Here is a 24,559-nt window from a genome sequence, read left to right as displayed (position 1 = left end):
TAGTCAGATCATAGAAAGACATCCTCAGGAAAGAATGGAGTCTTGGAAATATACAATGGACAGTAGGTTTTTATTCGTGCTTGGGGCACGTGGCAAAGACTAGACAAGGCTGGCATCGGGGACCTCGGGCTGTGGAGGCCAGGAGAAGCCTGAGGGTCACTTGAATGGCCGATCGCCGGGAGAAGCTCACCTCTCAGGTTTTAATGTTTGTGGAAAGAGCAGGCGTCCAGGAGCCCTGTGGGGACAGAGCAGAGAGGCGGGACATTCAGAATACATGGGGTTCACTTAGAACCTTCTTTTGTTTTGGTGGTTGCTGGTGGGTGGGGGGCGTGTCGTTGGGCTTGAACTCACAGCCTGGGTGCTGTACCGTAAGCTCTTTTGTTCCAGGCTAGCGCTCTACCGCTTTGAGCCACAGAGCCACTTCCGGTTGTCTGGTGGTTCATTGGAGTTAAGAGTCTCAGGAAGCCGGGTGCCGGTGGCTCATGCCCGTCATCCTAGCTACTCAGGAGGCTGAGATCTGAGGATCGCGGTTCAAAGCCAGCCTGGGCAAGGAACGTCCCTGAGATTCTTCTCTCCAATGAACCACCAGAAAACCGGAAGTGGCGCTGTGGCTCAAGTGGTAGAGCGCTCGCCTTGAGCTGAGGAGCTGAGGGACAGCGCCCAGGCCCAGAGTCCAAGCCCCCCAACCGACCATGGGGAGAAAAAATAGTTGGGTGTGAGCCACCGGCGCCCAACTTCGAGAGACTTCTAATCTCCAATGTACCACCCCCAAAAAGTGACCAATCTAAGCAAGGGCACGAGGTCTCGAATTCAAGCCCCGTAACCTCCCACCCCCCAAGTTTGCCCCCTTAGCATTCTGGGCCTGTGTCCCCCCCCTCCCCGTCCCCGTTTTCTGCCTGCTCACGTGGAGTAACCTACTCCCACCTGGGCCCCATCCCGGGGATCACAGTGTCCTCCGTGCTCAGAACCCAGTACCGTGTTACGTGTGTGGCGCACACCCCATGCTGGAACCCCACTTCCCCCCCCCCCGCCCCGCCCGCCCGCCCCAACTCACATGAGGTGGAGCACTTGCGGAAGCCCCTGGTGGCCTTGTTATACTCGTCTCCTAAGTACTTCTCGGCGGTGATGCCCTCGGGCAGCCTGACCAGGCACTTGGTGTCATCTCGGAACAGGAGGTCCTTGGTCTCGGAGTGGAACATGCAGAACTTGCTGGAGCAGTCGCTGACCTGACTTCCGAACTCGTCCTGCCCAAGGCACGGGAAACCACGTGTTAAGGGCCCTACCGTCGCCGGGCTGCCCGCGGACATCACGGCGCAGCTGACACCCCCACCCCGGGAGCAAGGGGAAGCTGCCGAGGATGCTTCCAGAATGTTCCATCACCTCCCCCCTCGCCACTTTCCCCCTGGTGCAGTCTCAACCCCAGTAGTATTCTGCTGCCTGAAAGTCCCTTGTTAGGGGGTTTCCCTGCTCTTGGGTGCCCCTGGGGAGCGTGTCTTCTTACTCCACCCATGTCCTGCATCTTTCTGTGGGCTTAGGAATACTTTGCTCATCATTACCATTGTTATCACTTATTTATTTTATTATTATTTATTTTTGTCAGTCCTGGGGCTTGAACTCTGGGCCTGGGCGCTGTCCCTCAGCTCTTCAGCTCAAGGCCAGTGCTCTACCACTTGAGCCACAGAGCCACTTCTGGTTTTCTGAGTGGTTCATTGGAGAGAAGAGTCTCAGGGCCTTTCCTGCCCGGGCTGGCTTTGAACCTCCATCCTTAGATATCTCAGCCTCTAGAGTAGCTAGGATGACAGGTGTGAGCCACCATGCCTGGCCATTGTATGTCTTCTTTTCTTTTTTCTGCTTATGTGGTGCTGAGGAATCGAACCCAGGGCCTCATGCGTGCGAGGCAAGCACTCTACCACTGAGCCACCTCCCCAGCCCCCCACTGTATGTTTTCAAAGGACTTCTGGAGCTACCCCATCTTCTTTTAAAAAGTAAAGTAGCCATTGGGCGCCAGTGGCTCCCTCCTGTCATCCTAGCTACTATTCATTGTGAATTTCTCTAAGTAGTCTCCGGCTGTCTAAGAATAAATGGTGGGAGGCCTAGGCCAGTCCATACCTGCTGGCTGAGTAACTTGGTGCGGACACATTGGGCCTTATCTTTCCGGGAGATCACAGCGTGATTGGGGGCTCGGGCAAGGTGGCAACTGGCAGCCTCCGTCACCTTCTTCCTGGTGCCATCTGGGCACAGCAACTCAAAGTCTTCCTCCTTCAGATCCTTCGCCCAGTCAGCAGGGTTCTTCCCTGGGCAGGGAGAGAGAAGCTAGATCAGCCAGGACGGAGGGTCCCACGTGCCAGCATGCAAAAGGCTTGGGTTCTCCTCCCACAGCAGACATGCCAAATTAGGACATTCTTCCAGATCATTCTTTCCCACGTCACATACGCAGCATAAGGGAGACCCGCCGGCCCACATTTTTACATCTCGCGACGCATACCATTGGTGTTTTGAAAGACAGTCTGCTCTTTCACGAAGGCCACGTCTCCCTTCTCAACGAGACACCTGCAGAGGTCGAGAGGTGAGACCAATAGGTGTATCATTTGGTGGGGGACAGGGGCGCACCTGATCGATACAGGGTGGCTGTCCCATGTCAGAAATTACTAAGTAATTACTAAGTAATATAAGCGGTAAAGGGAAAAGCAAAGTCCCAGGGGCTTCAAATTGCTGTGCATGTATAAAAATTACATTTTCTTTTATAGCTTCTCCAACAGTTTACATCCTTTTCCTAGTATCCAACACCAGGAGAGAGCATCCACTTTCCAGTAGGGTGAAACAAGAATGAGAAACTCCAAAGCCGGACGCCAATGGCTCACGCCCATCGTCCTAGTTACTCAGGAGGCTGAGCTCTGAGGATCACAGTTCAAAGCCAGCCCTGGCAAGGAAAGTCTGTGAGACTCTGATCTCCAATAAGCCACTAGGAAACCGGAAGTGGCGCTGTGGCTCTAAGTGGTAGAGCGCTTGCCTTGAGCTGAAGAAGCTGAGGGACAGCATCCAGGCCCAGAGTTCAAGCCCCACAACTGACCAAAACCAAAAAGGTGACTACAGGGAGGAATTTAGAAATCGTATTTTCTAGATTATGCAAGGGCCTGAGCCACGCTCCCCCACCCGGCGTTTATTCCACTGTAGAAGCTTTCTGTTGCTTTGGCACCAAAGCACATTGGGAGCTGGACAGGTCTTTGTTGATCGGTGCTGTTCTGTGCATCACAGAGCTTCTAGATGTCTCCACCCTAAGGAGCTAGTGGTCACGGTCAAAGGACATGTATAGATGTCTCCTCCGTGGGTTGGATAGGGAACGAATGATTCCCCAGAGAGGAAATGGGATATTGTTCTGTCCTGCGGTAGGATTGAGACACTTACCTAAAGGCGCCTGTGTAACTGTGATACCCTTCTTTGCTGTTAGGAGCGCATTTTTTGGGGCCTATGCACAGGTCACAGAGGGTGGAGTTTTCCTGATACCCTGGGGCACAGCCTTGACTGAAAAATTCATCTGCCAAATGTCAAGAGGAAAAGTGAGCGGTTGGGACTGGGAAGGTGGCTCAGTGGTAGAGTGCTTGCCTTGCATGCATGAGGCCCTGGGTTCCATTCCTCAGCACCACATAAGTAGCGGGGGGGTGGGGGGAAGCCGGAAGTGGCGCTGTGGCTCAAGGGATAGAGCACTGGCCTTGAACTGAGGGACAGCGCCCAGGCCCAGAGTTCAAGCCCCACAACTGTTGGTTGCGAGGCTTGAACCTGGGGACCAGGCTCCGTCTCTGAGCTCTTTTTGCTCAAGGCTAGCACCCTACCACACAGCCTGTAGAACCCCTGCCCCACGAGTCAGCGGTTGTCTAACCAATATTCATTTCCCTTGGCCCCCTAGAAGCAAAACAAGATCACGTTTCATTTGGAACGTGTCCATATGGAAAAAGATTACCTTCCTCTCAGATAACTTAGTCGTGGAATAGCTTAAATTCTGACCCATGGCAAGTTGGCTAAAATAACCAGTGAGCCATCTTGGAAGGTTCTTTTTTTGTTTTGTTTTTTCAGTTATGGGGCTTGAACTCTGGGCCTGGACGCTGTCCCTCAGCTCTTCAGCTCAAGGCGAGCGCTCTACCACTTGAGCTACAGCGCCACTTCCGGTGGTTTATTGGAGAGAAGAGTCTCATGGACTTTTCCTTGCCCGGGCTGGCTTTGAACTGTGATCCTCAGATCTCAGCCTCCTGAGTAGCTAGGATGACAGGTGTGAGCCACTGGCGCCCGGCTTTTTAATAATTATGTATTCATGGAAGCCATCATATGCAACTGAAATACATTATCCCAACCCGGCTCCTAGCTCTACAGCCCTCCCAGCCCTTGAGATTTCTGGGAGATGCACCTTGACCCATCTCTCCAAATAGAACTCACAGCCATCTAGTACCACACTCCCTCTCTTCCTTTCCAGTAACACCCCCCGCCCCCCCCCCCTCCGCCCCAGACTCACTCACCGAATCTGCAGTGGTTGATCTTGGTATAGATCAGGCCCATGGGGATATTCCAGCCAGCATTCCTGTTGACACCCGTGTGGCAAGACTTCTTGCCTTGTAAATTGTCCCAGGTGATGCTAGGATCAGATTTCTTCACCACAGCCACGCTCAAATATCCTACGAGACAGACCGCCACCACCAAAGAGGTGTGTCACTACCTCTTAAGCCTTCACTGTGTCTACTAGAAGGGGCTGGGAAGGTGGCTCTGTGGTAGAGTGCTTGCCTCGCATGCATGAGGCTCTGGGTTTGATTCCTCAGCACCACATACACAGAAAAAGCCAGAAGTGGCACTGTGGCTCAAGGGATACAGCACTAGCCTTGAGCTGAAGAGCTGAGGGACAGCGCCCAGGCCCAGAGTTCAAGCCCAATGGACCGATAAAAAAAAAAAAAAAAAGTCCACTAGAACAGCTAGTATAACACCAACATTTTATCAAGTAATATGTTTGGGGGTAGGGTAACAAGAGACCAAATAATCAGGAATAATCGGACTTGTTGGGTTTTTCTTTTCTGATAAGGAGAGCATAGTTTTATGCCAAAATAAATATGGAGCAAGTGGAAAATGTAAAAATCAAACCATCAGAAAATTTTCAGCAGCAAACACATACTGGTCTTGCATGACGGAAAATAGAACAACCCAAGATTTTATTTCTAACTAAGAAATCAACTAAGAATGGCTCTTTCTAGATACACTAAAGATCTTGTCTCCTAGAGAGAGAGAGAGAGAGAGGACTAAGGAAGGCCGGGAGGTAGTCCTACCTTATAAAACTAAATGAGAAATCCAGTTTTCCACCCATTGCCGACGCCTGGTGACTCCCTTTCAACATGCATTTGCATTCCAAGACTTACTTGATCTATCCCATTGCCTTGCCTACTGATAGTCTGATTTTTCAACTTACTATTCTCCCCCCTTCTCCCCACTCCCAACCTCGCCCCAAAATGGGATTATACCTTTTAGTGCCTGAAGTTACCAATTTCTACTCACCTTCCTCTGGTGGACTTTTACAATCTGGGCTTTCTAGAGGAAAAGAAAAGTAAGAAAATGGTAAATGCTCACGTAGAGATGGGGAAACCACACCTTTCTCATGCAGCAACCAAGAATAGGACTCATACAACCATGCATGTTAGCTGTGTAACCCTAGCTGCTCAGAAAACTGAGATCGGAGGATTCCGGTTCAAAGCCAGCCCGGGCAGGAAAGTCTATGAGACTCTTCTCTCCAATGAACCACCCCCCCAGACACATATAAACACACGCAAAGCGGAGTTGTGGCTTACGTGGTAGAGTGCTAAAACCTTAAGCCCAAAAACTCAGAGACAGAGCCCAGACCCTGAGTTCAAGCCTCAGAACCAACAGTAAGTTAAGAAGCTGGGAAGGTGGCTCAGTGGTAGAGCGCTTGCCTTGCATGCATGAGGCCCTGGGTTCGGTTCCTCAGCACCACATAAGCAGAAAAGAAGCTGAAGTGGCGCTGTGGCTCAAGTGGTAGAGCGCTCGCCCTGAGCTGAAGAGCTGAGGGACAGCGCCCAGGCCCAGAGTTCAGAATTAGTGACACTAATTCTCAACAAATCCACACCGTCTGGACCACACAAGTTCATTTCATTTGCTGCCCTGGACAACTGAGGCACAACATGTAGATCCTAAGTTTCCTGCCCTGTCTGTCCTGAGCCCACTAGGGGTGCTGGTTCAGTATCCCAGTTTATCCCCCCAATGAGGCAGGAGAAAAAGCTTTGGATTCTGGAAATCAGAAGACCTGCCCGCCCCGGGTCCCTGGCAGCCGGATCACTGTTGTCATGTTAGCAGGGATGTCATGGTCGTAATACTTCCATTCCCCCAGCTACAGGAGAGCAGGACATCGGCCAACCTTTTAGCTGTGGTGATTTCAGCTGAGGAAACCTACACCGTGAGTGGTTAGGAGACACTCAAACCAGGCACCCTGGCATGAATCAGCTTGTGATCTTGTTGTTTTTCTTTCCATCTCTTCTCTCCGGTGGAAAACATAAAGAGGGTCTTGGGAAATCCACGGTTATTCATAAAGTGCCCCCAACCCAAGTGGCATCCCCCCTCCACTCACTGTAGTTCTCAGCCAGGACAGGCACCAGACCGCACTGGCCTGCAATGTACACGTATCCTCCGTCCGTGCTCATGGCGTCCGCCTCTCCATTCTGCAAAGACCCAGCAAATTACACTTCCGGTGTGTGTGTGTGTGTGTGTGTGTGTGAGAGAGAGAGAGAGAGAGAGAGAGAGAGAGAGAGAGAGAAAGAGAGAGAGAGAGAGACCTGCCCTAGAGCAACTGTTTCCTTCCATCTCTCCCGTTTCTCTGGGTCCTATTTCACAGTACATGAAGGGGGCTCCCACTTCTACCAGAACTGTAACCCCCATCTTCAGGAACCGCTCTAGTCACCGCAGGTTCCGTTGAGTCCCTGTCCATAGTGACCCAGCGGTGGTGTTCAGATTAGTCACTCTTCTGATGTTGGTCTTAGGGTTCGGACGCAACATCTGGCAGCCCTTTCCAACACGAAAGACTCAAATGCTGATGTTAGCGTCAGAAGGTGTAACTCTTTTAAAAATGCTTCCAGCTGGGCGCTGATGGCTCACGCCCGTCATCCTAGCTACTCAGGAGGCTGAGATCGGAGATGGTTCAAAGCCAGCCCAGGTACCCCAAGTCTGTGAGACTCTTATCTCCAGTTAACTACCCCCTTCCAAAAAAACAAAAGCTGAAAGTGGAGTTGTGGTTCAAGTGGTAGAGCGCTCGCGCTGAGCTAAAGAGCTCAAGGACAGCGCCCAGGCCCAGAGTTCAGGCCCCACCCATGCTCCTCACGACATTACACACCCCCAGTCTCCACCCCTCCTAGGATGTAGCTCCGATTGCTATTGGATGAGGAATCCGAATCTTTGATGTGTTATCCTGCACATCGTGAGGTCCCAGATGCTACTACCCAAAGCACGGGGGTCAGGGAGGGAGGGCAGGAGTAACGTACCACAATCTTGGCGATACAGTCTTCGGGGGTCTCTGCTGACTCGCATTCTATCACCCCTCCACTGTTGACGCTCCACTGGTCACACTTGAGCCTCTCGTGGTGGCTGAGGGCACACCACTTCACGCTCTTGCACTCCTCCTGAGCCTCAGCTGGGCCTGGGACACGAGAGAAAGAACCTTCGCCGGGAGCCAGTGGCTCACGCCTTGTCATCCTAGCTACTCAGGAGGCTGAGATCTGAGGATCACAGTTCAAAGCCAGCCCGGGGCCAGGAAAGTCCATGAGACTCTGATGTCCAACGAACCACCAGCAAACTGGAGGTGGCGCTGTGGCTCAAGTGATAGAGCGCTCGCCTTGAGCTGAAGAGCTGAGGGACAGCGCCCAGGCCCTGAGTTCAAGCCCCACGACCAACCAAAAAAAGAAAAGAAAAGAAAAAAAAGAACCTTCATGTAAATGCCAGGATTTTCCAGCGAGACATAAAGCAGTCTTGTTCAAGGAATTCATCACCTTAGAAAGCAAACTCCTAATTCTTTTTTGGTTTTTTGGGTTTTTTTTAGTCATTTGTGGGTCTTGAGCTCAGGGCCTGTGTGGGTGCTGTCCCTGAGCTGCTTTTGCTCCATAGTGCCACTTCTGGTTTCTGGCTGGAGATGGCATTGTACGAGGCCCTGGGTTCGATTCCCAGCACAGTAAACACAAGTCTTTGGTGACTTGCGGGCCATTCGAGTGGGGCTAATTCCACGTAGCGTGGAGGCTGCTTCTGGGGCTAGCAGGCAGGGCAGGGCAAAAAACAAGCAGGAGTGTCACCTGTTCCTAGGCTGCTGCTCAGGTGAGCTCCTATTCCCTGCCCCCCACCCCCACCCCAGTACTTACATATGCCTTCCCGTTGGTTCCGAAGGGTGGTGATGTATTGATGACTCAGGTACAGCTTGTAGTCCATCCCCGGGGGAACCCGTAAGAAGCCCACAGCAGAGTCCTTGAACATGAGGTTCTTCCCGTGGGGAGAACTGAAGAGGTCGAAGTCCTTCGATTTGCCTTTGCCGAAATGTTCCTGCCCAGAGCAAAGCAGGGGGGTGGGGACCGTGAGCACCAGCAGGCAGGGCCCAGGGAGAGGAGGAAAGCTCTAGAAAGCAAGATGGACATCCCCTTCCCCACAGAGAGCCTCCGAGATGCTTTTTCGGGTGAGGTGGAGGGGGTTCAATGGAAGAGAATAGAATAACGCCATGATGGGACATCACTGAGCCCAAAGCCTGGGTGGTGGGGGTGCTCTGGTGGGGAGACGGGCCCATCTCGGGGCACCCAGAAAGCGGTGGCGGGAATACCTGGGCCTTGTTGAGGATCTCCCAGATCAGGTCCTCCTTGCCGTCCACGCTTCGGGCCACCACGGCGTGGGAGGGTACCCGGGCCAGGTGGCACTGCTCGTACTCGTCCACCGGCCTCCGGGTGTTGTCCGGACACAGCAGCTCATACTGGTCCCTGTCGGCCTTCTCGGGCAGGACCTCTGCGGGGGAGGCAGAGCACAGGCCGGCTGGCCCCAGGCAGAGCCCCCCACGAGCGCACACCGGCCCCCTTCCCCCCGCCCCATCTGGCCATCTGGAGGGTGACACAAGGCCTGGTGGTGTTCCCAGAGGGCCAGGGAACTTTCTAGAAAAAGTCTCTGCCTGCAGTCATTCTCTTTCTGGGGAGGGGGGAAAAAAGTCTTTCTAGTTCTTTCCAGATATTTCTAGAAAAGGACTTTTTCAGAACATGTGTCTGCAGTCAGATGAAGGTGTGAGGACTCCCTCCACGCATCCTGCCGCCCCGTGACTCACTCACACTCTGCCCTCCCCTCCCCTCCCCCCCCCCCAGCCTAGCACAGTGAGGAAAGGCAGAAGGATGGAAGAGGCCCGGGAATCCATATCGGAACCCCTAAAGTACCCACCCACCCCCAGACAGACAGAAAAACCTAAGCAACGGCCAAGAAGAAACGGTGCCCCGCTCTTGTCTGACAACTGGGCAGGAAAACCCAAACAATACAATGCTCAGGATGTAGAGTACACCCACCCACCAGAACCTTCCCTGGGGACTTACCAAATATGGTGGCGTGCTTGATAAAGGCCACATCTCCACCACCGTCCCTCAGACACCTGCGCGGGCGGGAGGAGCACATGAGGAGACCTCCGCCTCCTGCGTCTGGAGGCCCATAGATCATTCTACCCAGAGTCTGAAGGTACAGCCTCATGGGGGGCTAACTTGTAGGGGACCACTGAGTGGAGGAGCGATGAGCTCACACACAGGCAGCAAGAAGACACTGAAGATGCTTCAGTGCATTACAAGTTCTTTTTTGGTGTGTGTGTGTGTGTGTGTGTGTGTGTGTGTGTGTGTGTGTGTGTGTGTGTGTGTGTGTGTGTGTGTGTGTGTGTGTGTGTGTGTGTTGTGTGTTGTGTGTGTGCATGCACGTACCAGTGCACTGTTACTTGAACTCTGGGCCTGGGCGCTGTCCCTCAGCTCTTCAGCTCAAGGCTAGCGCTCTACCACTTGGGCCCCAGCCTTTTCTGCTCATGTGGCGCTAAGGAATCAAACCCAGGGCCTCATGCCTGCAAGGCAAGCAATTCTACCACTGAGCCACCTTCCCAGCCCCACGTGGCAGGGAGTCTTGCACTCACTTGAAGGCACCGACGTAGCCAAAGTATGGGTTCTGGGAGGAGCAGCCACACCCTGGGCAGAGCTGACACAGTTTGGGGAAGGCAGCCGCGTCTGCGCAGGGGACACAGCTACCCGAGAAGAAATTGGCCACTGCTGCTCAAGGCAAAGAAATGGACAAAGAAAGCGTGAAGTAGGGGCTTGATCCAGTGACAGCCGAGTGCCATCTCCCAGCCAACCCCCTCCCCTCAAAACGTTCCAACCCTGGTCCCTCCACCGGCCTGGGTTTCCCACCAGTGGATGCTTGCCTCTGGCTGGCTGGTGACCCTCATGAGTCTGGGACCGCCACTGGGAGACCCGACCACCATTTCGGCAGGGAGAACCTCTTGGAGAGGTTGCAGTACATGCTCATGGCCAGCAGATGGCGGCCAGAGGAGAGTAGGGCTGCCCAGCTCACCTTTCTCCAGTGGCTTCCGGGGCTCTGGTAAATCACAGTAGAGCCAGCCGATGGGAATGTTCCACCCGGCAGACCTGCCCAGCCCCGTGTGGCAGGACTTCTTGCCCTGGAGCTGGTTCATCTGGAAGTCAGTGCCTTTCTTCACCACGGCCACCGCGTAGTAGTCAGTTTGAGGCTCTGCCACGGGGAAGGGGGGAATGAGTGGAACCAGAAGGCCGTGGAAACATCATGGGCACGGCCAGACGGAGGCACCAGTGATCGCCGGTGCTTTGGCAACCCTGGCCCCTGGGGCATGTGTACCCGATGGCTGCCAACCCAAGGCCCGCAGGAAACGAGGTGGTAGGTTCGTATTCCCTGTGATACTACTTCCTGTCTCCTGTCCCTCTCTCCAGGGACGATCGGAGTAGGTTGACGCTCTGTCTGTCTGTCTGTCTCTCTCTCTGTCTCCCTCCGTCCCTCCTGGGGTTCCCAAGTATCTCCAGGGATCCCGGACATATCCGTGAACCATACCAGATACACCGGCCCTTAACCAGCCCGTAGCCCATAGAGACCTTGATTTGTGCTAATCAGATGTCCGGCAGGGCCTTTCCTGCCCCCCCTCTCCCCACCCCATTCCTCCTAATAACACCCATGCAGAACTCACTCTCTGCTGATCCGTAGAACTCCGCCACGACAGGCTTCAGGTTGTTGGGAGCCAGGCCCGCTTCGTAGACCAAACCACCATCTACCGTGGCGGCATCCGCTTCCTTCCCCTAGAAGAACAAGGCGGAACGTCGAGGGAGCCTGGCTCTCAGGGAAGGCCCAGCTATGGCAGATGAGTTGGGACTGACTTGGTGGGGACAGAAGAAGGCCACCCTTTTGTCCCGGTACAGAGAAATCGATGGAATCTATTCTTTCCTGGTGAAGCGTCTATGTGGATTGGCTCTCGGTGATCACCAAGAACTTGACCTGTTAGGCCCTCCTCATCCCACAGATAGTGTCCCGAGCTTGAACTCAGGTCCAGGGCAAGCTTTCTCTTAGCTTTTTTTCACCCAAGTCTGGTGTCCTACCTCTTGAGTCACACCAGCTCTTTGGTGGGTTCATTGGAAAAGTCCCTTGGACTTTCCTTCCCCAGGCTGGGCTTTGAACCACGATCCTCACGTCCCAGCCTCCCGAGTAGCTGGGATGACAGGCGTGAGCCCCCGCCGGTGGCCGAGCTCCCACCCGCTGTCTTTTTTTTTTTTTTTTTTAGCCGCAGTCGGCTTACCGAGATGGCCTTGATGCAGTCATGGCTGGAGGCTTTCTTCACGCAGGAGAGCTGGGGGCCGTCCGCTGGGAGGACGGTTTTCATGATGTCACGGAACGCGGCACACTTGCTGCCCTCATGGTCGGACACAGCGCACCACCGGACCGTCTTCTCCGGGGTGGCGAGGCCCAGCCCTAGGAGAAAGCAGGCACGAGGCCTCAGGGCTCCACTTCCCGTGCCCGGGCAGAGACAGTGCCACCCTCCGAAGGGCCTTTTCCTGTCCTTGCGTGGCTCAGATCTTTCTCCTCTCCTTCCTAACGATCCTGTTCCACCCAGAGAGATGTGGGCAAGCCGGGCACCGGTGGCCCACGCCTGTCATCCTAGCTACTCAGGCGGCTGAGACCTGAGGATCTCGGTTCAAAGCCAACCCAGGCAGGAAAGTCCGTGAGACTCTTACCTCCAGTGAACCACTAGAAAACTGGAAGTGGCGCTGTGGCTCAAGCGGTAGAGCTGCTGCCTTTGAGCTGATGAGCCGAGGGACAGCGCCCAGGCCCAGAGTTCAAGCCCCTCAACCAACGAAAGAGAGAGAGCGGGAGAGAGCACAAAGTCTTTCCAACCAAGGTGACCCTGCTTGTTCATATCCAAGCTGGGCACACACATACTGCTCTCTTAGGCTCACGATCCGCCAGCGAGGGCACAAAAATCAAGGTGGCAGTTCCTTAGGGAGGCTCAAGAATTCGCCTGCGACACTCGCCAGCCATTATTCATCCCCCCTTGGAGACAAATAACCTAGAAGCTCCAGCCGTCCACCCATTCTTCCCTCTGTTTCCACCCAGCCCTTGCCGCGGCCCTGACAGTCCTCCAGAGAGGCCACGCGCATGGCCACTGAACTCCAGCGGTTCCTATGACCCAAGCTCGGGTGCCACCATCTTCCTCCCAGCCTCCGGCTGCCCAGGTGGCATCCACGTGCCCAACCTGGGACGGGCCACCCAGGCAGGCCCAAAGCACCATGGGTAAAGTCAGCCCTTCTCTGAGATGGAGAGAGAGAGAGACAGTTGAGAACTGATAACCCCTGGCCCCTCCCCTCTCCATTCCACCTCAGCCAATGGAAACAGCACCACCGAGGGCCAAGAGCCCCGCCCCTCCCATCCTCAGCCCCGCCCGCCCGCCCAGGCCCTGCGTCTGTGAGCAAAGCAGCAGTCCAGTTCCCAGGGCACCCCGGAAGTTGGGATGGTGGGGGTCAGGCGAGGAGCAGGTTCAGATCCTGAGGCAGGAAGAGCGCATGGGGATGAACTTGGGGTTACCTGTAAGTGTTCTCGCTTTACCTTTTTTTGTTGCGTTTTGTTTCTATTTTTGGTAGCAAATGGGGTTGAAATTCAGGGTTCCACCCTTGCTAAGCAGGTGTTCTACCGCTTGAGCCAGGCCCCCAGCCCCTTTTGATAGTGGTTATTTGAGTTTTTTTTTTTTTTTTTTAAAGCCTGGCCCAATTTGATTTGTTTTTGTTTTGGTCGGTCGTGGGGCTTGAACTCAGGGCCTGGGCGCTGTCCCTCGGCTCTTCAGCTCAAGGCCAGCGCTCTACCCCTTGAGCCACAGCGCCACTTCCGGCTTTCTGAGGGGTTCATTGGAGATCAGAGTCTCATGGACTTTCCTTGCCCGGGCTGGCTTTGAACCGCGATCCTCAGATCTCAGCCTGTCCCGAGTTGCTCGGTATGAGTACAGCTATGAGCCACCGGTGCCCGGCTGCCAACTGGACCTTCATCCTCCTATTTCACGCTTCCCAGAACAGCTGGGACAGGCAGATGCACGCCACCGGCCAGTTTAGAACTCGCTCTTTAGTGCAGCTCACAGCCATGAAGAGCATCACAGAGGCTGGAGCAGGGGCACATTGGAGACCAGCAAAGCCCACAGACGGTGGAGGGGGGCGGGGGGGCAGGCAGGAGAGGAGGAGAGAGCTGGAAGGGTCGGTGCCATCCATCCCCGGGCCCACAACCACTCACCTAGGATAGCACTGGCCAGCAGGGCGCCCACCGCGAGCCTCATCCTCCCAGCCTGGCAGGGAGCCGCAAGCACAGACCCACGGGCTTCTGCGCCCTGCCTGTGCAGCTCGCGCCCCTTTATCCCCGGCCCAGGCCGGCCAGGGGGGGGGCAACCTTTGACCTCTCATGTTTGTGCAGCCCGATTACCCAATCACCCCTTTCGTCCATCCCTCCCCACCCCCTGCCTCCTTCACCCCAACGATCGGTTTCCAGCTCATTTCCTGAGCTCTGGGGGTGGAATCTGGCACACAAACACTTCTCCCCGCCCCCCCTCTCCTCCCCGGGAAGGAAACAGAAGGAAAAATCCAGTCTTTGTCCTGGCGGCTCCTTGTGTGCCAGGAGTTACAGCAGTGGCTGTGGGAAATAGCCACGAAGTGACCTGTCTTCCCCCAGGACGTTGTTCTAGACAAAGGGCCGGCACACACATTAGAGCTTGCCTTTTATTTATTTTAATTTCTTTAAGCAGGGGCTTCAACAGGGATCCTAGGACACACACCCGTCTCTGGTAAAAGGCCACTGATGGCCTAACCATCCCCCCCCCCATCTCCTCACAGGTCTGTGGTATGGAGCCAGGCTGGGGACGGTTCCCCCCTTCCCTCCCCGACTCTCACCCTGCTAGCTCTGCCAGGAAGCCAGAAGGGCAGGCCCCCGAATTCTAGACAGCTCAGTGCAGAGCGCCCATGGCGACGGCCTAGAATTCCGCCCGATGCCTTTCTGCAGAGGGACAGGATAGCTTTGGAGGTGTGCCTGGTTATATGGGGTGCCCAGGTCTGTGTGTGTGTGTGGAGGGGGGATTGTAGAGGTAAGAGGTTGGCATCATGGGGTTCTGTATCTGTGATGGCCCCAGGACATTTTCACGGGGGCAGGGGCTTCCTTAGGTGGTTTAATTCTATGTCTAAGAAACGTCTCAGGTATGGACACAGGCAGACCTGCTCCCTTCTGCCAGGAACGCCATGGGTACACTGAGTCAGGGACAGGCATGGGTGTCCGGCCCTGCCTTCGTGGACGGCACTTCCGGTCTGGTTGGCAGAAGGGCTGGTCAGTCTAGGACAGGACTTAGGGCCAGACCACAAAACCTGGAGCTGGCCCAGTTGTGCTCAGCCAGAAGAACACACACACACACACACACACACACACACACACACACACACACACACACACACACACACACACACACACACACACACACACACACACACACACACACACACACACACACGGCAGAGGCTTCTGCCCTATGCCTCCTGGCTGTGAAGCACAATCTGATGATCTTGACCAACAGCCTGACGAGAGGAAGTCAGTTTTGTAGGCATAGACACTATAGGAAAATGATAACTCTGCCGGGTGTCGGTGGCTCACGCCTGTCATCCTAGCTACTCAGGAGACTGAGATCTGAGGATTACGGTTCAAAGCCAGCCTGGACAGGAAAGTCTGTGAGTCTCTGATCTCCAATAACCCACCAGAAAACCAGAAGTGGTGCTGTGGCTCAAGCGGCAGAGCACTGGCTTTGAGCTGAAGAGCTGAGTGACAGCGCCCAGGCCCAGAGTTCAAGCCCCACGACAGACAAAAAAAGGAAAATGACAGTTCTTTTTTTATCTGTGATCTTTGGGATCATAGCTTTCTTTAAATCAAAGGTCCTTCCTTTTTCCTTCCTTCCTTCCTTCCTTCCTTCCTTCCTTCCTTCCTTCTTTCTTTTGTTTTTGTTTTTGGCTAGTCCTGGAGCTTGAACTCAGGGCCTGGGCGCTGTCCTTGAGCCTCTCTTTGCTCAAGGCTAGCGCTCTACCACTTGAGCCACAGCATCACTTCCAGATTTTTCTGTGTATGTGGTACTGAGGAATTAGAACCCAGGGCTTCATGCATGCTAGGCGAGCGCTCTACCACTGAGCCACCTTCCCAGCCCTTTTTCTTTTTTCTTTTTTTAATGCCAATTCCAGGACTTGAACCTGGGGAGCATGGCCACTGTCCCTGTGTTTTTTTTTTTTTTCTTTTCTTTTTTGGCTAGTCCTGGGGCTTGAACTCAGGGCCTGGGCACTCACCTTCCTTGAGCTTCTTTTTGCTTAAGGCTAGGCCTCTACCACTTGAGCCACAGCGCCACTTCCGGCCTTCTCTGTGTATGTGGTACTGAGGACTCGAACCCAGGTCCTCATGCATGCTAGACCAGCACACATGTCCCTCCACTTGAGGGGAAGAGTTGAGGGGGGCTTCCAGTCCCAGACCACCCCAAACATCCTCCAGATCTTCCCAGCACAGACACAGAATGGAATCCTCCCGATCCAGCCCAGAGTTGGCGCCACCCCTTAGCCACAGCAGAGCCCCTGCGTACGTGCAGCAGAGAGAAGCGGGGGGGGGGGGGGGGGGGGGGGGGGGAGGGGGGGGGGCAGGAAGGCAGAGAGCCTCTGAACCAATATTTGCGATTTCCAAATGTGACCCAATTTACATAGGAGCAGAGCAAACAAAGAGCCTGTCTGTCTGCGTGTCCCCTCCCACCCCATCTCTACCATTTCACCCCTCCCCCCTCCCCCTCCACCCCCCCCCCCCCCCCCGCAGCGCCCACTGTCTGTGATCTAAGGCCAGTTCCTCTGCGGGTCTGGGAGCAGGGGAGGGGGAGGGGGAGGAGGAGCTAGAAGGGAAATCGGTGGCCATTTTGATATGTCACATGACCACATGCCCCAGACCCAGCAGGTGCACCTGGGACGGTTCCGTCACACCCTGGAGCCCAAGGGGCTGGGAAAGTGGCTCAAGTGGTAGAGCGCTGGCCTAGCAGTCACGGAGCCCTGGGTTCGATTCCTCGGTAGATACCACATAACACAGCAAAAGCCAGAAGCGGTGCCGTGGTTCAAGTGGTAGAGTGCTAGCCTGGAGCACAAGAAGCTCAGGGGACAGTACAAAGGCCCTGAGTTCAAGCCCCAGGACTGGCAAGAAATAAATAGCCAGGCGCGCCGGGGGCTCACACCTGTCATCCTAGATACTCAGGAGGCTGAGATCTGAGGATCGTGGTTCAAAGCCAGCCTGGGCAGGAAAGTCTGTGAGACTCTCATCTCCAAGTAACCCACCAGAAAACCAAAATGGCACTGTGGTTCAAGTGGTAGAGCGCCCAGAGTTCAAGCCCCATAACCAAAACTCAGGGACCATACCCAAATCCTGAGTTCAAGCCCCAGGATACACACACACACACACACACACACACACACACACACACCACACACACACCACACACACACACCACACACACACACACACACACACACACACACACACACACACACACAGAATATAAGAACATTTAGGGAGCTTGCTTAGCTTGCAAGAACTCTCCATTCCTAACACTGGAAAAAAAAAAAAAAGAACTTTACTGAATGATGTTATCTTTCACACCTATCAAAATTAACAATTATTCCCCCAGTCAGTAGAGTAATTTCTCTATTGGTCTCAAAAAGAAAAAAAAAAAATATTAGGTACTCCAAGTGGATTCTGGGGGTTGCTCAGTTGGTAGAGGGCTAGCCAGTGAGCAAAACGCATTAGGTACCGAGTTCAAATCCTGGTCTCGGGCCAGAAAGGGCAAGCAACCAAAGGGATTCTGATACAGGTATGCCATTGGTCACAGCTCCGGGGTAGCCTATAAGAAGGTCCCAACACGCTTATCACAAGCTAGCTAGCTTATCGGAGAAACGAGACCTTTGCCCTCTGGAATTTCCAGAGCTCTGGAAATTGGCTCACCTGTGTGTTCCTGGTGTGACTTTAACACACCGTCCCTGTCTGTGTTCAGCGGCTGTGTCAAGGACACAGCCTTCACCCGGGGTTTTCTGGAATTACCTCATGCAGTCTGACTTGTCACAGATTGAAGCAGGTGCTCTACCACTCGAGCCACACCCCAGCTCTGGTTTTCCCATTTAATTAATTTATCTTTTGTCGGTTGTGGGCCTTGAACTCAGGGCCTGGGCACTGTGTCCCCGGGCTTCTTTTTGCTCAAGGCTAGCACTCTACCACGTGAGCCACAGTGCCACTTCCGGCTTTTTTCTGTATATGTGATACTGAGGAATCGAACCCGGGGCTTCATGCATGCAAGGCGAGCACTCTACCGCTGAGCCACCTCCCCAGCCCCCGGACGTATCTCTTCTGTGTTCATATCTGTGTAATCTCAGAGGCTTCTGTCCCGTTCCATGGGTGACACTCTGTTATTGTACCGGTCCCCATGGATGCTCAGATAGTTGCCGGCTTGGCTGGTGGGATCTTTTTCACACCAGGCCCCTGTGCACTTGGCACAAGCACCTGACATGAGGAGGTCCAGAATGAGACATTCGTGCCTAACCTGTATTTTCCCTGTGCCAACTCTATAGACTATTTCTAGAACCTCCCAGTCTAACAAGACTGACCCCCACGCACATCATGCCCCCCGACCAGGGGAGAAAGGTATCTAGAACCATAATCCTGAGCGTGTAATGTGAGAGAGTCACTGAGACTAGAACATGCTAGAACATCCTAGAACACGTGGACTAGAACTCTAGGGTCTGCGTGTATGTGTGCAAGCCTCCATGCAGCTCCGTGTATATATACACATTACCTATTTCCTTCTCTGTTTCTCTCTCTCCTGCGGCCATCTCCCCCGCTTTTCCTCGCCAGCAACCATCATTCATTCACACTCTCTCTTCCGCCTCCCACTATCCACACCGTATCCGGTGGCCATTTTCCTCCCTCCCTGGGGTAGGGAGGTGTAGCCTTCCTTTCCTGTCATCTGCTCGGCCTTTCCTCGGTGGTAGTGAGCAGGAAAGAAGCCCCAAAGCCAGAGGTCCCCATTCGTTCTACAAGCCAGGGCCTGGCTAAGGAAGCCCTGCAGCCGTCCCTGACCCATCCATCAGCCGGCAGCCGAGGGAGGCCACTGACCCCCCTGGGCCAGTGGACTCTGTGAAGTCCCGCACCCGTGAGTGTGGGGAAAGGCACAAAAGTCCCCAGCCAGAGGCCAGCTCCCAGGCGCCGGCCTTGCCTGGCGTGCTGATTTCCATTGGTTTATTGGAAACAAGAGTCTCACGGACTTTCTTGCCCCGGGCTGGCTTTGAACCGTGCTCCTCAGATCTCAGCCTCCTGAGTAGCTAGGATGACAGGCGTGAGCCCCTGGCACTCGGTTTACTTTCAGTCTTTATTTTTTCTTTTGTCTGGTACTGGGGCTTGAGCTCAGGGCTTGAGCACTGTCCCTTAGCATTTCCACACACGGCTGGAGCCATAGCTCCGCTTACGGCTTTCTGGCGGTTCCTAGGAGATAAAGAATCTCAAAGGCCTTTCCCACCCAGCCTAGCCTTGACCTGCGATCCTCAGCTCTCAGCCTCCTCCTGAGTAGCGAGGATGACAGAGGCGAGCCATTCTGGCTGGCCACGTCATTTTATAGATAAACTGAGTCCAGCCAATGGGCATAATGGAGTAGGCTGCCCACCAGGGCAGGACACCCTACATCCTAGGATGCATGATTCTGTCTCTTGAGCCGCCCCTTTACCATCCTGTGCTAGATCTTCCCGCCAAGTACCATCCCGCCTCTCTTCCAGCTTCTGCTTCTCTTCCAGCTTTATCTCACAATTCCATTGCTCATTACCCTCCCATGGAGAGAAGCCAGGTCCCCAGGTCTTCAGATGGGGGCCCCCTGAGACAGATACCTGCTTAAAGGGGGCAGAGTGCAGAGCTCCCAGGGGCCAAACCAAACAGAACACTGATCTCCCCGCGTTCCTCACGGCGCGCTGTTGTTTAATGTCCCCACTCTCTGTGGAAAGAAGAGCTCAAAGTCTGCCCGCTTCCTCAGCTGTCCAAACTGGACCTCTGACCTGCCCAGACTTGAGATGCACAAACAGCATGGGCTGTTGGGTTTCTACAGCAAAAGGATCTGACCCTTCTCATTAGCTTGGAATAATTACCCGCAGAGAGATCTTTAGAGTAAATACATCCAATTTCTCTGCACACACACACACACACACACACACACACACACACACACACACATTTCCTTCTTAGTTGTTTTTTTGTGATATTAGACTCACAACCAGGTATGGCACTTAACATATCACTTCCACAAAAAAACAACCAAAAACGTGTGGATCTTGGAAAAAGGAAAAGTTTAGAAAGGTTAATTTATTTTTTTTTTCTTTTTCTTTTTCTGTCAATCATGGGGCTTGAACTCTGGGCCCGGGCGCTGTCCCTCAGCTCTTCAGCTCAAGGCGAGCGCTCTACCACTTGAGCCACAGCGCCCACTTCCAGCTTTTTCTGATTATGTAGTGTTGAGGAATCGAACCCAGGGCATCATGCATGCAAGGCAAGCACTCTACCACTTGGCCACCTTCACAGCCCTCTTTTCTTTTTTCTTTTAAAGGAATATAAAACTATTCATTGACCACCGTTCGCCATTATTTACAAGTTGGGTAGCATGCTGATTACTACAGAGATGTTTTGCTGGCTTTTGTGGAACCAGAAACCCAATACTGAAAAGAGTGAGCCATTTGGGGCGAAGGAGAAGCATGCAGGTCAATAATGACAAAGTTTCATTCATTCGCTTGGGCCAGCAGGTCCTAGAGTAGTAGAAACCTCTAACCAGCTGATTTTTACAGTAGGTAGCCTAGGATGCATGAGCATTTGGTATCCAGATTCCAATAGTCCATAGAGGAACGCTCACTACGGAAACTTTGCATGAAAGGAGATGAAATTCGGTCCTAATTTTGTCCATTTGGGTGAGGGAAGTCATTGATGGTGATGTATTTGTTTTTCAAGGAATTGTGCAAACCTGCTATATTTGCATATCTGTGGGTAGAAGCAGGTAGAACTGAGGTTTGAGGTTAACCTTGCTATACCTAGCAAGTTCAAGGCCAGGCTGAACTGTCTGTCGTGGGCTTGAACTCAGGGTCTTGGCACTGTCTCTGGTTTTCTGGGGTTTAATTGGACATAAGAGTCTCACGCATTTTCCTGCCCTGGCTGGCTTTGAACCATGATCCTCAGATCTCAAACCAACTCCCCCAATACTACTTCAAAACCAACATATCAAACTTGATTTTCATAAGAACTTAGTGTTTCACACCATTAATTCAAAAACCAAGACTCAGATTTTACATGTTGCATGTGTGTATATAAATACATACATATATATGAAGTGTTTAGGGGCTGGGAAGGCGGCTTAGTGGTAGAGTGCTTGCCTAGCATGCATGAAGCCCTGGGTTCAATTCCTCAGTACCAGCTAAATAGAAAAAGTTAGAAGTGGCACTGTGGCTCAAGTGGTAGAGTGCTAGCCTTGAGCAAAAAAGCTCAGGGACAGTGCCCAGACCCTGAGTTCAAGCCCCAGGACTGGCAAAAAAACAAGTAAAGTAAATATAAAATATTTATATGTATGTAAATTGTTTTATATATGTATGAATATGTGTTTATATATTATACGTAATACATATATAAACAGTGAACATATATATATATATATACATATATATATACACACACACACATATATATGTTCACTGTTGGATAAAGCTTTTCTTTTGGTACCATCAAGAGCTTTTGAGAATCAAGTAAATGCTTCAATTAATTCTGAACAATCTACATTTTCTTCAGGTTCCCAGGTCTTATCAGGGTCTGAAAATCCCCTCCACTTCAGGAAATATTCTACCTTCCCATTCACTGCACGTTGCGCCGGTACTTTTCCCACAAGGAATTCTTCAGGCTCTGCTTCATCAAGGGTTTGACTTCTTTCCACCCTGGCTCCCTCCCATTTTGTGCAATGTAGTTTTGTCTCGGCACTTCCACCTTAGGATGGGTTTCTGGGGTCAGAGTGGCTCACTAAGCAGGACCATTTGTATAGAGCTCGTAATAAATTGTATAACCGTAATCAGTTGCATAATAAATTGCAAGATCCCAAGGTCTTCTGCCACTCACTAGCCTGTGGGTAACCCAAACTCCACTGATCCTCGGTCCTCTGACCCCTCTAGAACATTCTTGTGACTGGTACCCACCTACTTCGGACTTGTATGTGTAATGTGGTAACATCTAGCCACAAACGGATAAACAAGCCTGCATCCTTTCCCTTCTCCTTCCTGGGAGACAGAAGTGTGAGGTCTCAGAAGAAATACTGAATGGGAGCTGTGAACACATACATGTATGGAGTGTGTGTGTGCGTGCGTGTGTGTTGCTAAGGAAGAGTCGTCTTCCATTCATCCTTAGTAGGGTCTGTTCTATCTGTATTCAGTATATCTCGAATCTCTTGAAATCTTCGGTTTCTTTCCAAGTTCTTAGAATTTGGGGAGCAGTCCCCCAGTCCCTGAGCACGATGCTCACTGGATCAAAGCCTCAAGCTCCTGACCGAGCTCTGTGTGATCCAGGACAAGCAGGGTCATCTCTCCTGGTGTGTGTAACTGTGGGTGGACCTCAAGCCCGCGGGGTACAGCTAACGGTGCCAGCAGCCCACATAGAGGAGAACCTTCCAGAAGTCCCAACAAGGAAAGATATGCATGCCCGTGGCTTCTGAGAGGTGGCTTGTAAGGAGACAATGGACCGGAAGTAAAAATGTCATTGCTAGAAAGATGGAGGCCCTGGCCCCTGATTGCTGGCTCTTTAGCCATGAAGGAAGGGCAGCAGACCAGTGACTCACCAAAAAGCTGGAAGAGAAGGTGTGGCTCAAATGATCAAGTGCTACCCTTGAACAAAAAGATGCTAAGGGGGCCCTGGGAAGGTGGCTCAGTGGTCAAGTGCTTGCCTGGCCTGCTCAAAGCCCTGGGTTCGATTCCTGAGTATACCACATACACAGAAAAAAGCCACAAGTGGCGCTGTGGCTTAAATGGTAGAGCGCTAGCCTTGAACAAAAGAAGCTCAGGGACAGCGCCCCGGCCCTGAGTTCAAGCAGCAGGATTGGTAAAAAAAACTAGCAAACAAAGCTAAAGGACAGGGCCCTGTACCAACACACACACACACACACACACGCACGCGCGTGCACACACACACACACACACACACCACACACGCATGCACACACACACCCTGACTTGTAGCATTTTTGCCAGTTGTAAGCCATAAATGGATGATATCAAAATTCATAAGATGTAACTGTATTGGTGCCTCTTTGTGTGTGTGTTGGAGGGGGGACTTGAACTCAGGGCCTGGGCACTGTCCCTGAGCTCTTTTCCTCAAGGCTAGTGTTCTACCATTTGAGCCACAGCTCTACTTCTGGCCTTTTGGTGGTGAGCGATAAGAGAGACTTTTTCTGCCTGGGCTGACTTTGAACCATGATCCTCGGATTTCAGTCTCCTGAGTAGGATGGACAAGTGTGAGCCACTGGCGCCAGCTAATGGCTCTTTTTGTTGTTGTTGTTGCTAACCTTACACAGTCTCTGGTTTTCTAGATGTGTTTCCCTTGATTGGTTTGCTCCTGACTCTAAGTCATAGATTCTTGTTTCTTCGCATTGATACGGGACATTGTAAATTCTGCGTCATTGAGGATTTAGATTTTGTGGTCCTTCTCTGAGTGACCATAGAGTTTGTTTTGAAAGATGATTATTTACAAACCACCTGGATCCTCTGGGAGTATTCTTAGCTTTTTTTTTTTTTTTTTTCCTGTCAGTCGTGGGTCTTGAACTCTGGGCCTGGGCGCTGTCCCTCAGCTCTTCAGCTCAAGGTCAGTGCTCTATTCCTTGAGCCACAGTGCCACTTCGGGATTTCTGAGTGGTTCATTGGAGATAAGAGTCTCTCATCCTTTCCTGCCCGGGCTGGCTTTGAACCATGATGCTCAGATCTCAGCCTCCTGAGTAGCTAGGATGACAAGCGTGAGCCACCAGTACTTGGCTGAAAGCTTTTTGTGTTCAGTGAGTTTTCCCCAATATGGAGGACCCTGGAAGTGCTCTGGGAAGTGTTGGGCTTTTAAGTCACAGCTATTCTTTTCCCAGCCTTAAGAATTTCAATTTCAGGGCTTGGACAATAGCTAGTACTGGACCTGCCAATCCTGAGCCATGAACTTGAGAGATTCTTGAGCGCCCTGTGAGCCCACCCCCTGCCCAGGACCCTGTGTAGGCCCCCACCTGCTCAGGCGCCATTACACCAGGCCCAGTGTGCCCTGCTGCTCCTCTAGCCACCATGGCATCCCACTTTCCCTCTCCAGTGGAGCTGATCTGGTTCGCTGGTGGTGTTTTTTCTGCTCTTTCTTTGCTTTACTACTCACACAGCTGTTTTCTGACAGCATTAAGTGTATTCGAGGGCTGCGGGTCTTCGAGGTAGCAGTCCACCTGCAATCTTTCTAAGAAAGACTCCCCGATTCAACCTCTCCAAAAAAAAAAAATTCAATTTCATTCCATACACAACTAGATTAGGATTATGCCAAAGACATGAGGACACTGGTATCCAGATCTCTGAGGGGTTTCCCTACCAAATGCCCACCTGGGCCCCCCTGCCCACTCCCCCAAGATTCTGCCTCTTGTTTTCCTCTACTCAATGTTAGAACCGATTTGAGGGACCCAACTCTTCTCCGAGGCTCTGTGGTAAGCTCAAGCACTGTGAAAGCATTGTTAAATACAGTTAAAGTGCGGTTAACGCTAAGCCTTTATGTCCATCCATGCCTTCCGTATTATTTCTTTTTCCTTCCAATAAGCTAGAAGCGGGGGTGGAATGATTTGATTCTTAACTGGCAGCTGTTAGACACTTCCCTGGTACACTGGCTGCCATGAGCAATAGGCTATCAGACTCAGCAGTCAGCAGAGACGGCG

At 52.6% G+C, this 24,559-nt stretch overlaps 2 protein-coding genes across 2 annotated transcripts in view; one reads left to right on the top strand and one right to left on the bottom strand.

Moving 5' to 3' along the window:
- Positions 1-24,559, top strand: part of Topbp1 (DNA topoisomerase II binding protein 1) — an 81,455-nt gene that overhangs the window by 4,914 nt on the left and 51,982 nt on the right. The gene's annotated exons all lie outside the window — the stretch shown is intronic.
- On the bottom strand, positions 52-13,920 carry LOC138815988 (serotransferrin-like). The gene is made up of 17 exons (XM_070005439.1): positions 13,816-13,920; positions 11,840-12,012; positions 11,237-11,345; positions 10,594-10,770; positions 10,160-10,292; positions 9,585-9,640; positions 8,837-9,015; positions 8,388-8,565; positions 7,521-7,675; positions 6,614-6,704; positions 5,530-5,562; positions 4,509-4,664; positions 3,406-3,535; positions 2,486-2,550; positions 2,110-2,294; positions 1,055-1,244; positions 52-235 (listed from the first exon to the last, which is right to left on the bottom strand). Exons 1-17 carry the CDS (start codon positions 13,856-13,858, stop codon positions 201-203), a joined length of 2,088 nt encoding a protein of 695 aa, XP_069861540.1. The 5' UTR covers positions 13,859-13,920; the 3' UTR covers positions 52-200.

Source organism: Dipodomys merriami, unplaced genomic scaffold (genome assembly GCF_024711535.1).
Source record: "Dipodomys merriami isolate MVZ:Mamm:240054 unplaced genomic scaffold, mDipMer1.0.p SCAF_68, whole genome shotgun sequence".
NCBI classification, from domain to species: domain Eukaryota; kingdom Metazoa; phylum Chordata; class Mammalia; order Rodentia; family Heteromyidae; genus Dipodomys; species Dipodomys merriami.
Note: the sequence above shows the minus strand (reverse complement) of the source record. Positions and strands in the feature narration are given on the sequence as shown.

Bases quoted from the DNA above. Each gene is read 5' to 3' on its own strand.
- LOC138815988 (XM_070005439.1), bottom strand. From the start codon at position 13,858: ATGAGGCTCGCGGTGGGCGCCCTGCTGGCCAGTGCTATCCTAG. The intron at 12,013-13,815 runs GTGAGTGGTTGT...GCTTTCTCCTAG, and splicing joins GCTGGCCAGTGCTATCCTAG to GGCTGGGCCTCGCCACCCCG. The intron at 11,346-11,839 runs GTAAGCCGACTG...TTGTTCTTCTAG, and splicing joins ACTGCATCAAGGCCATCTCG to GGGAAGGAAGCGGATGCCGC.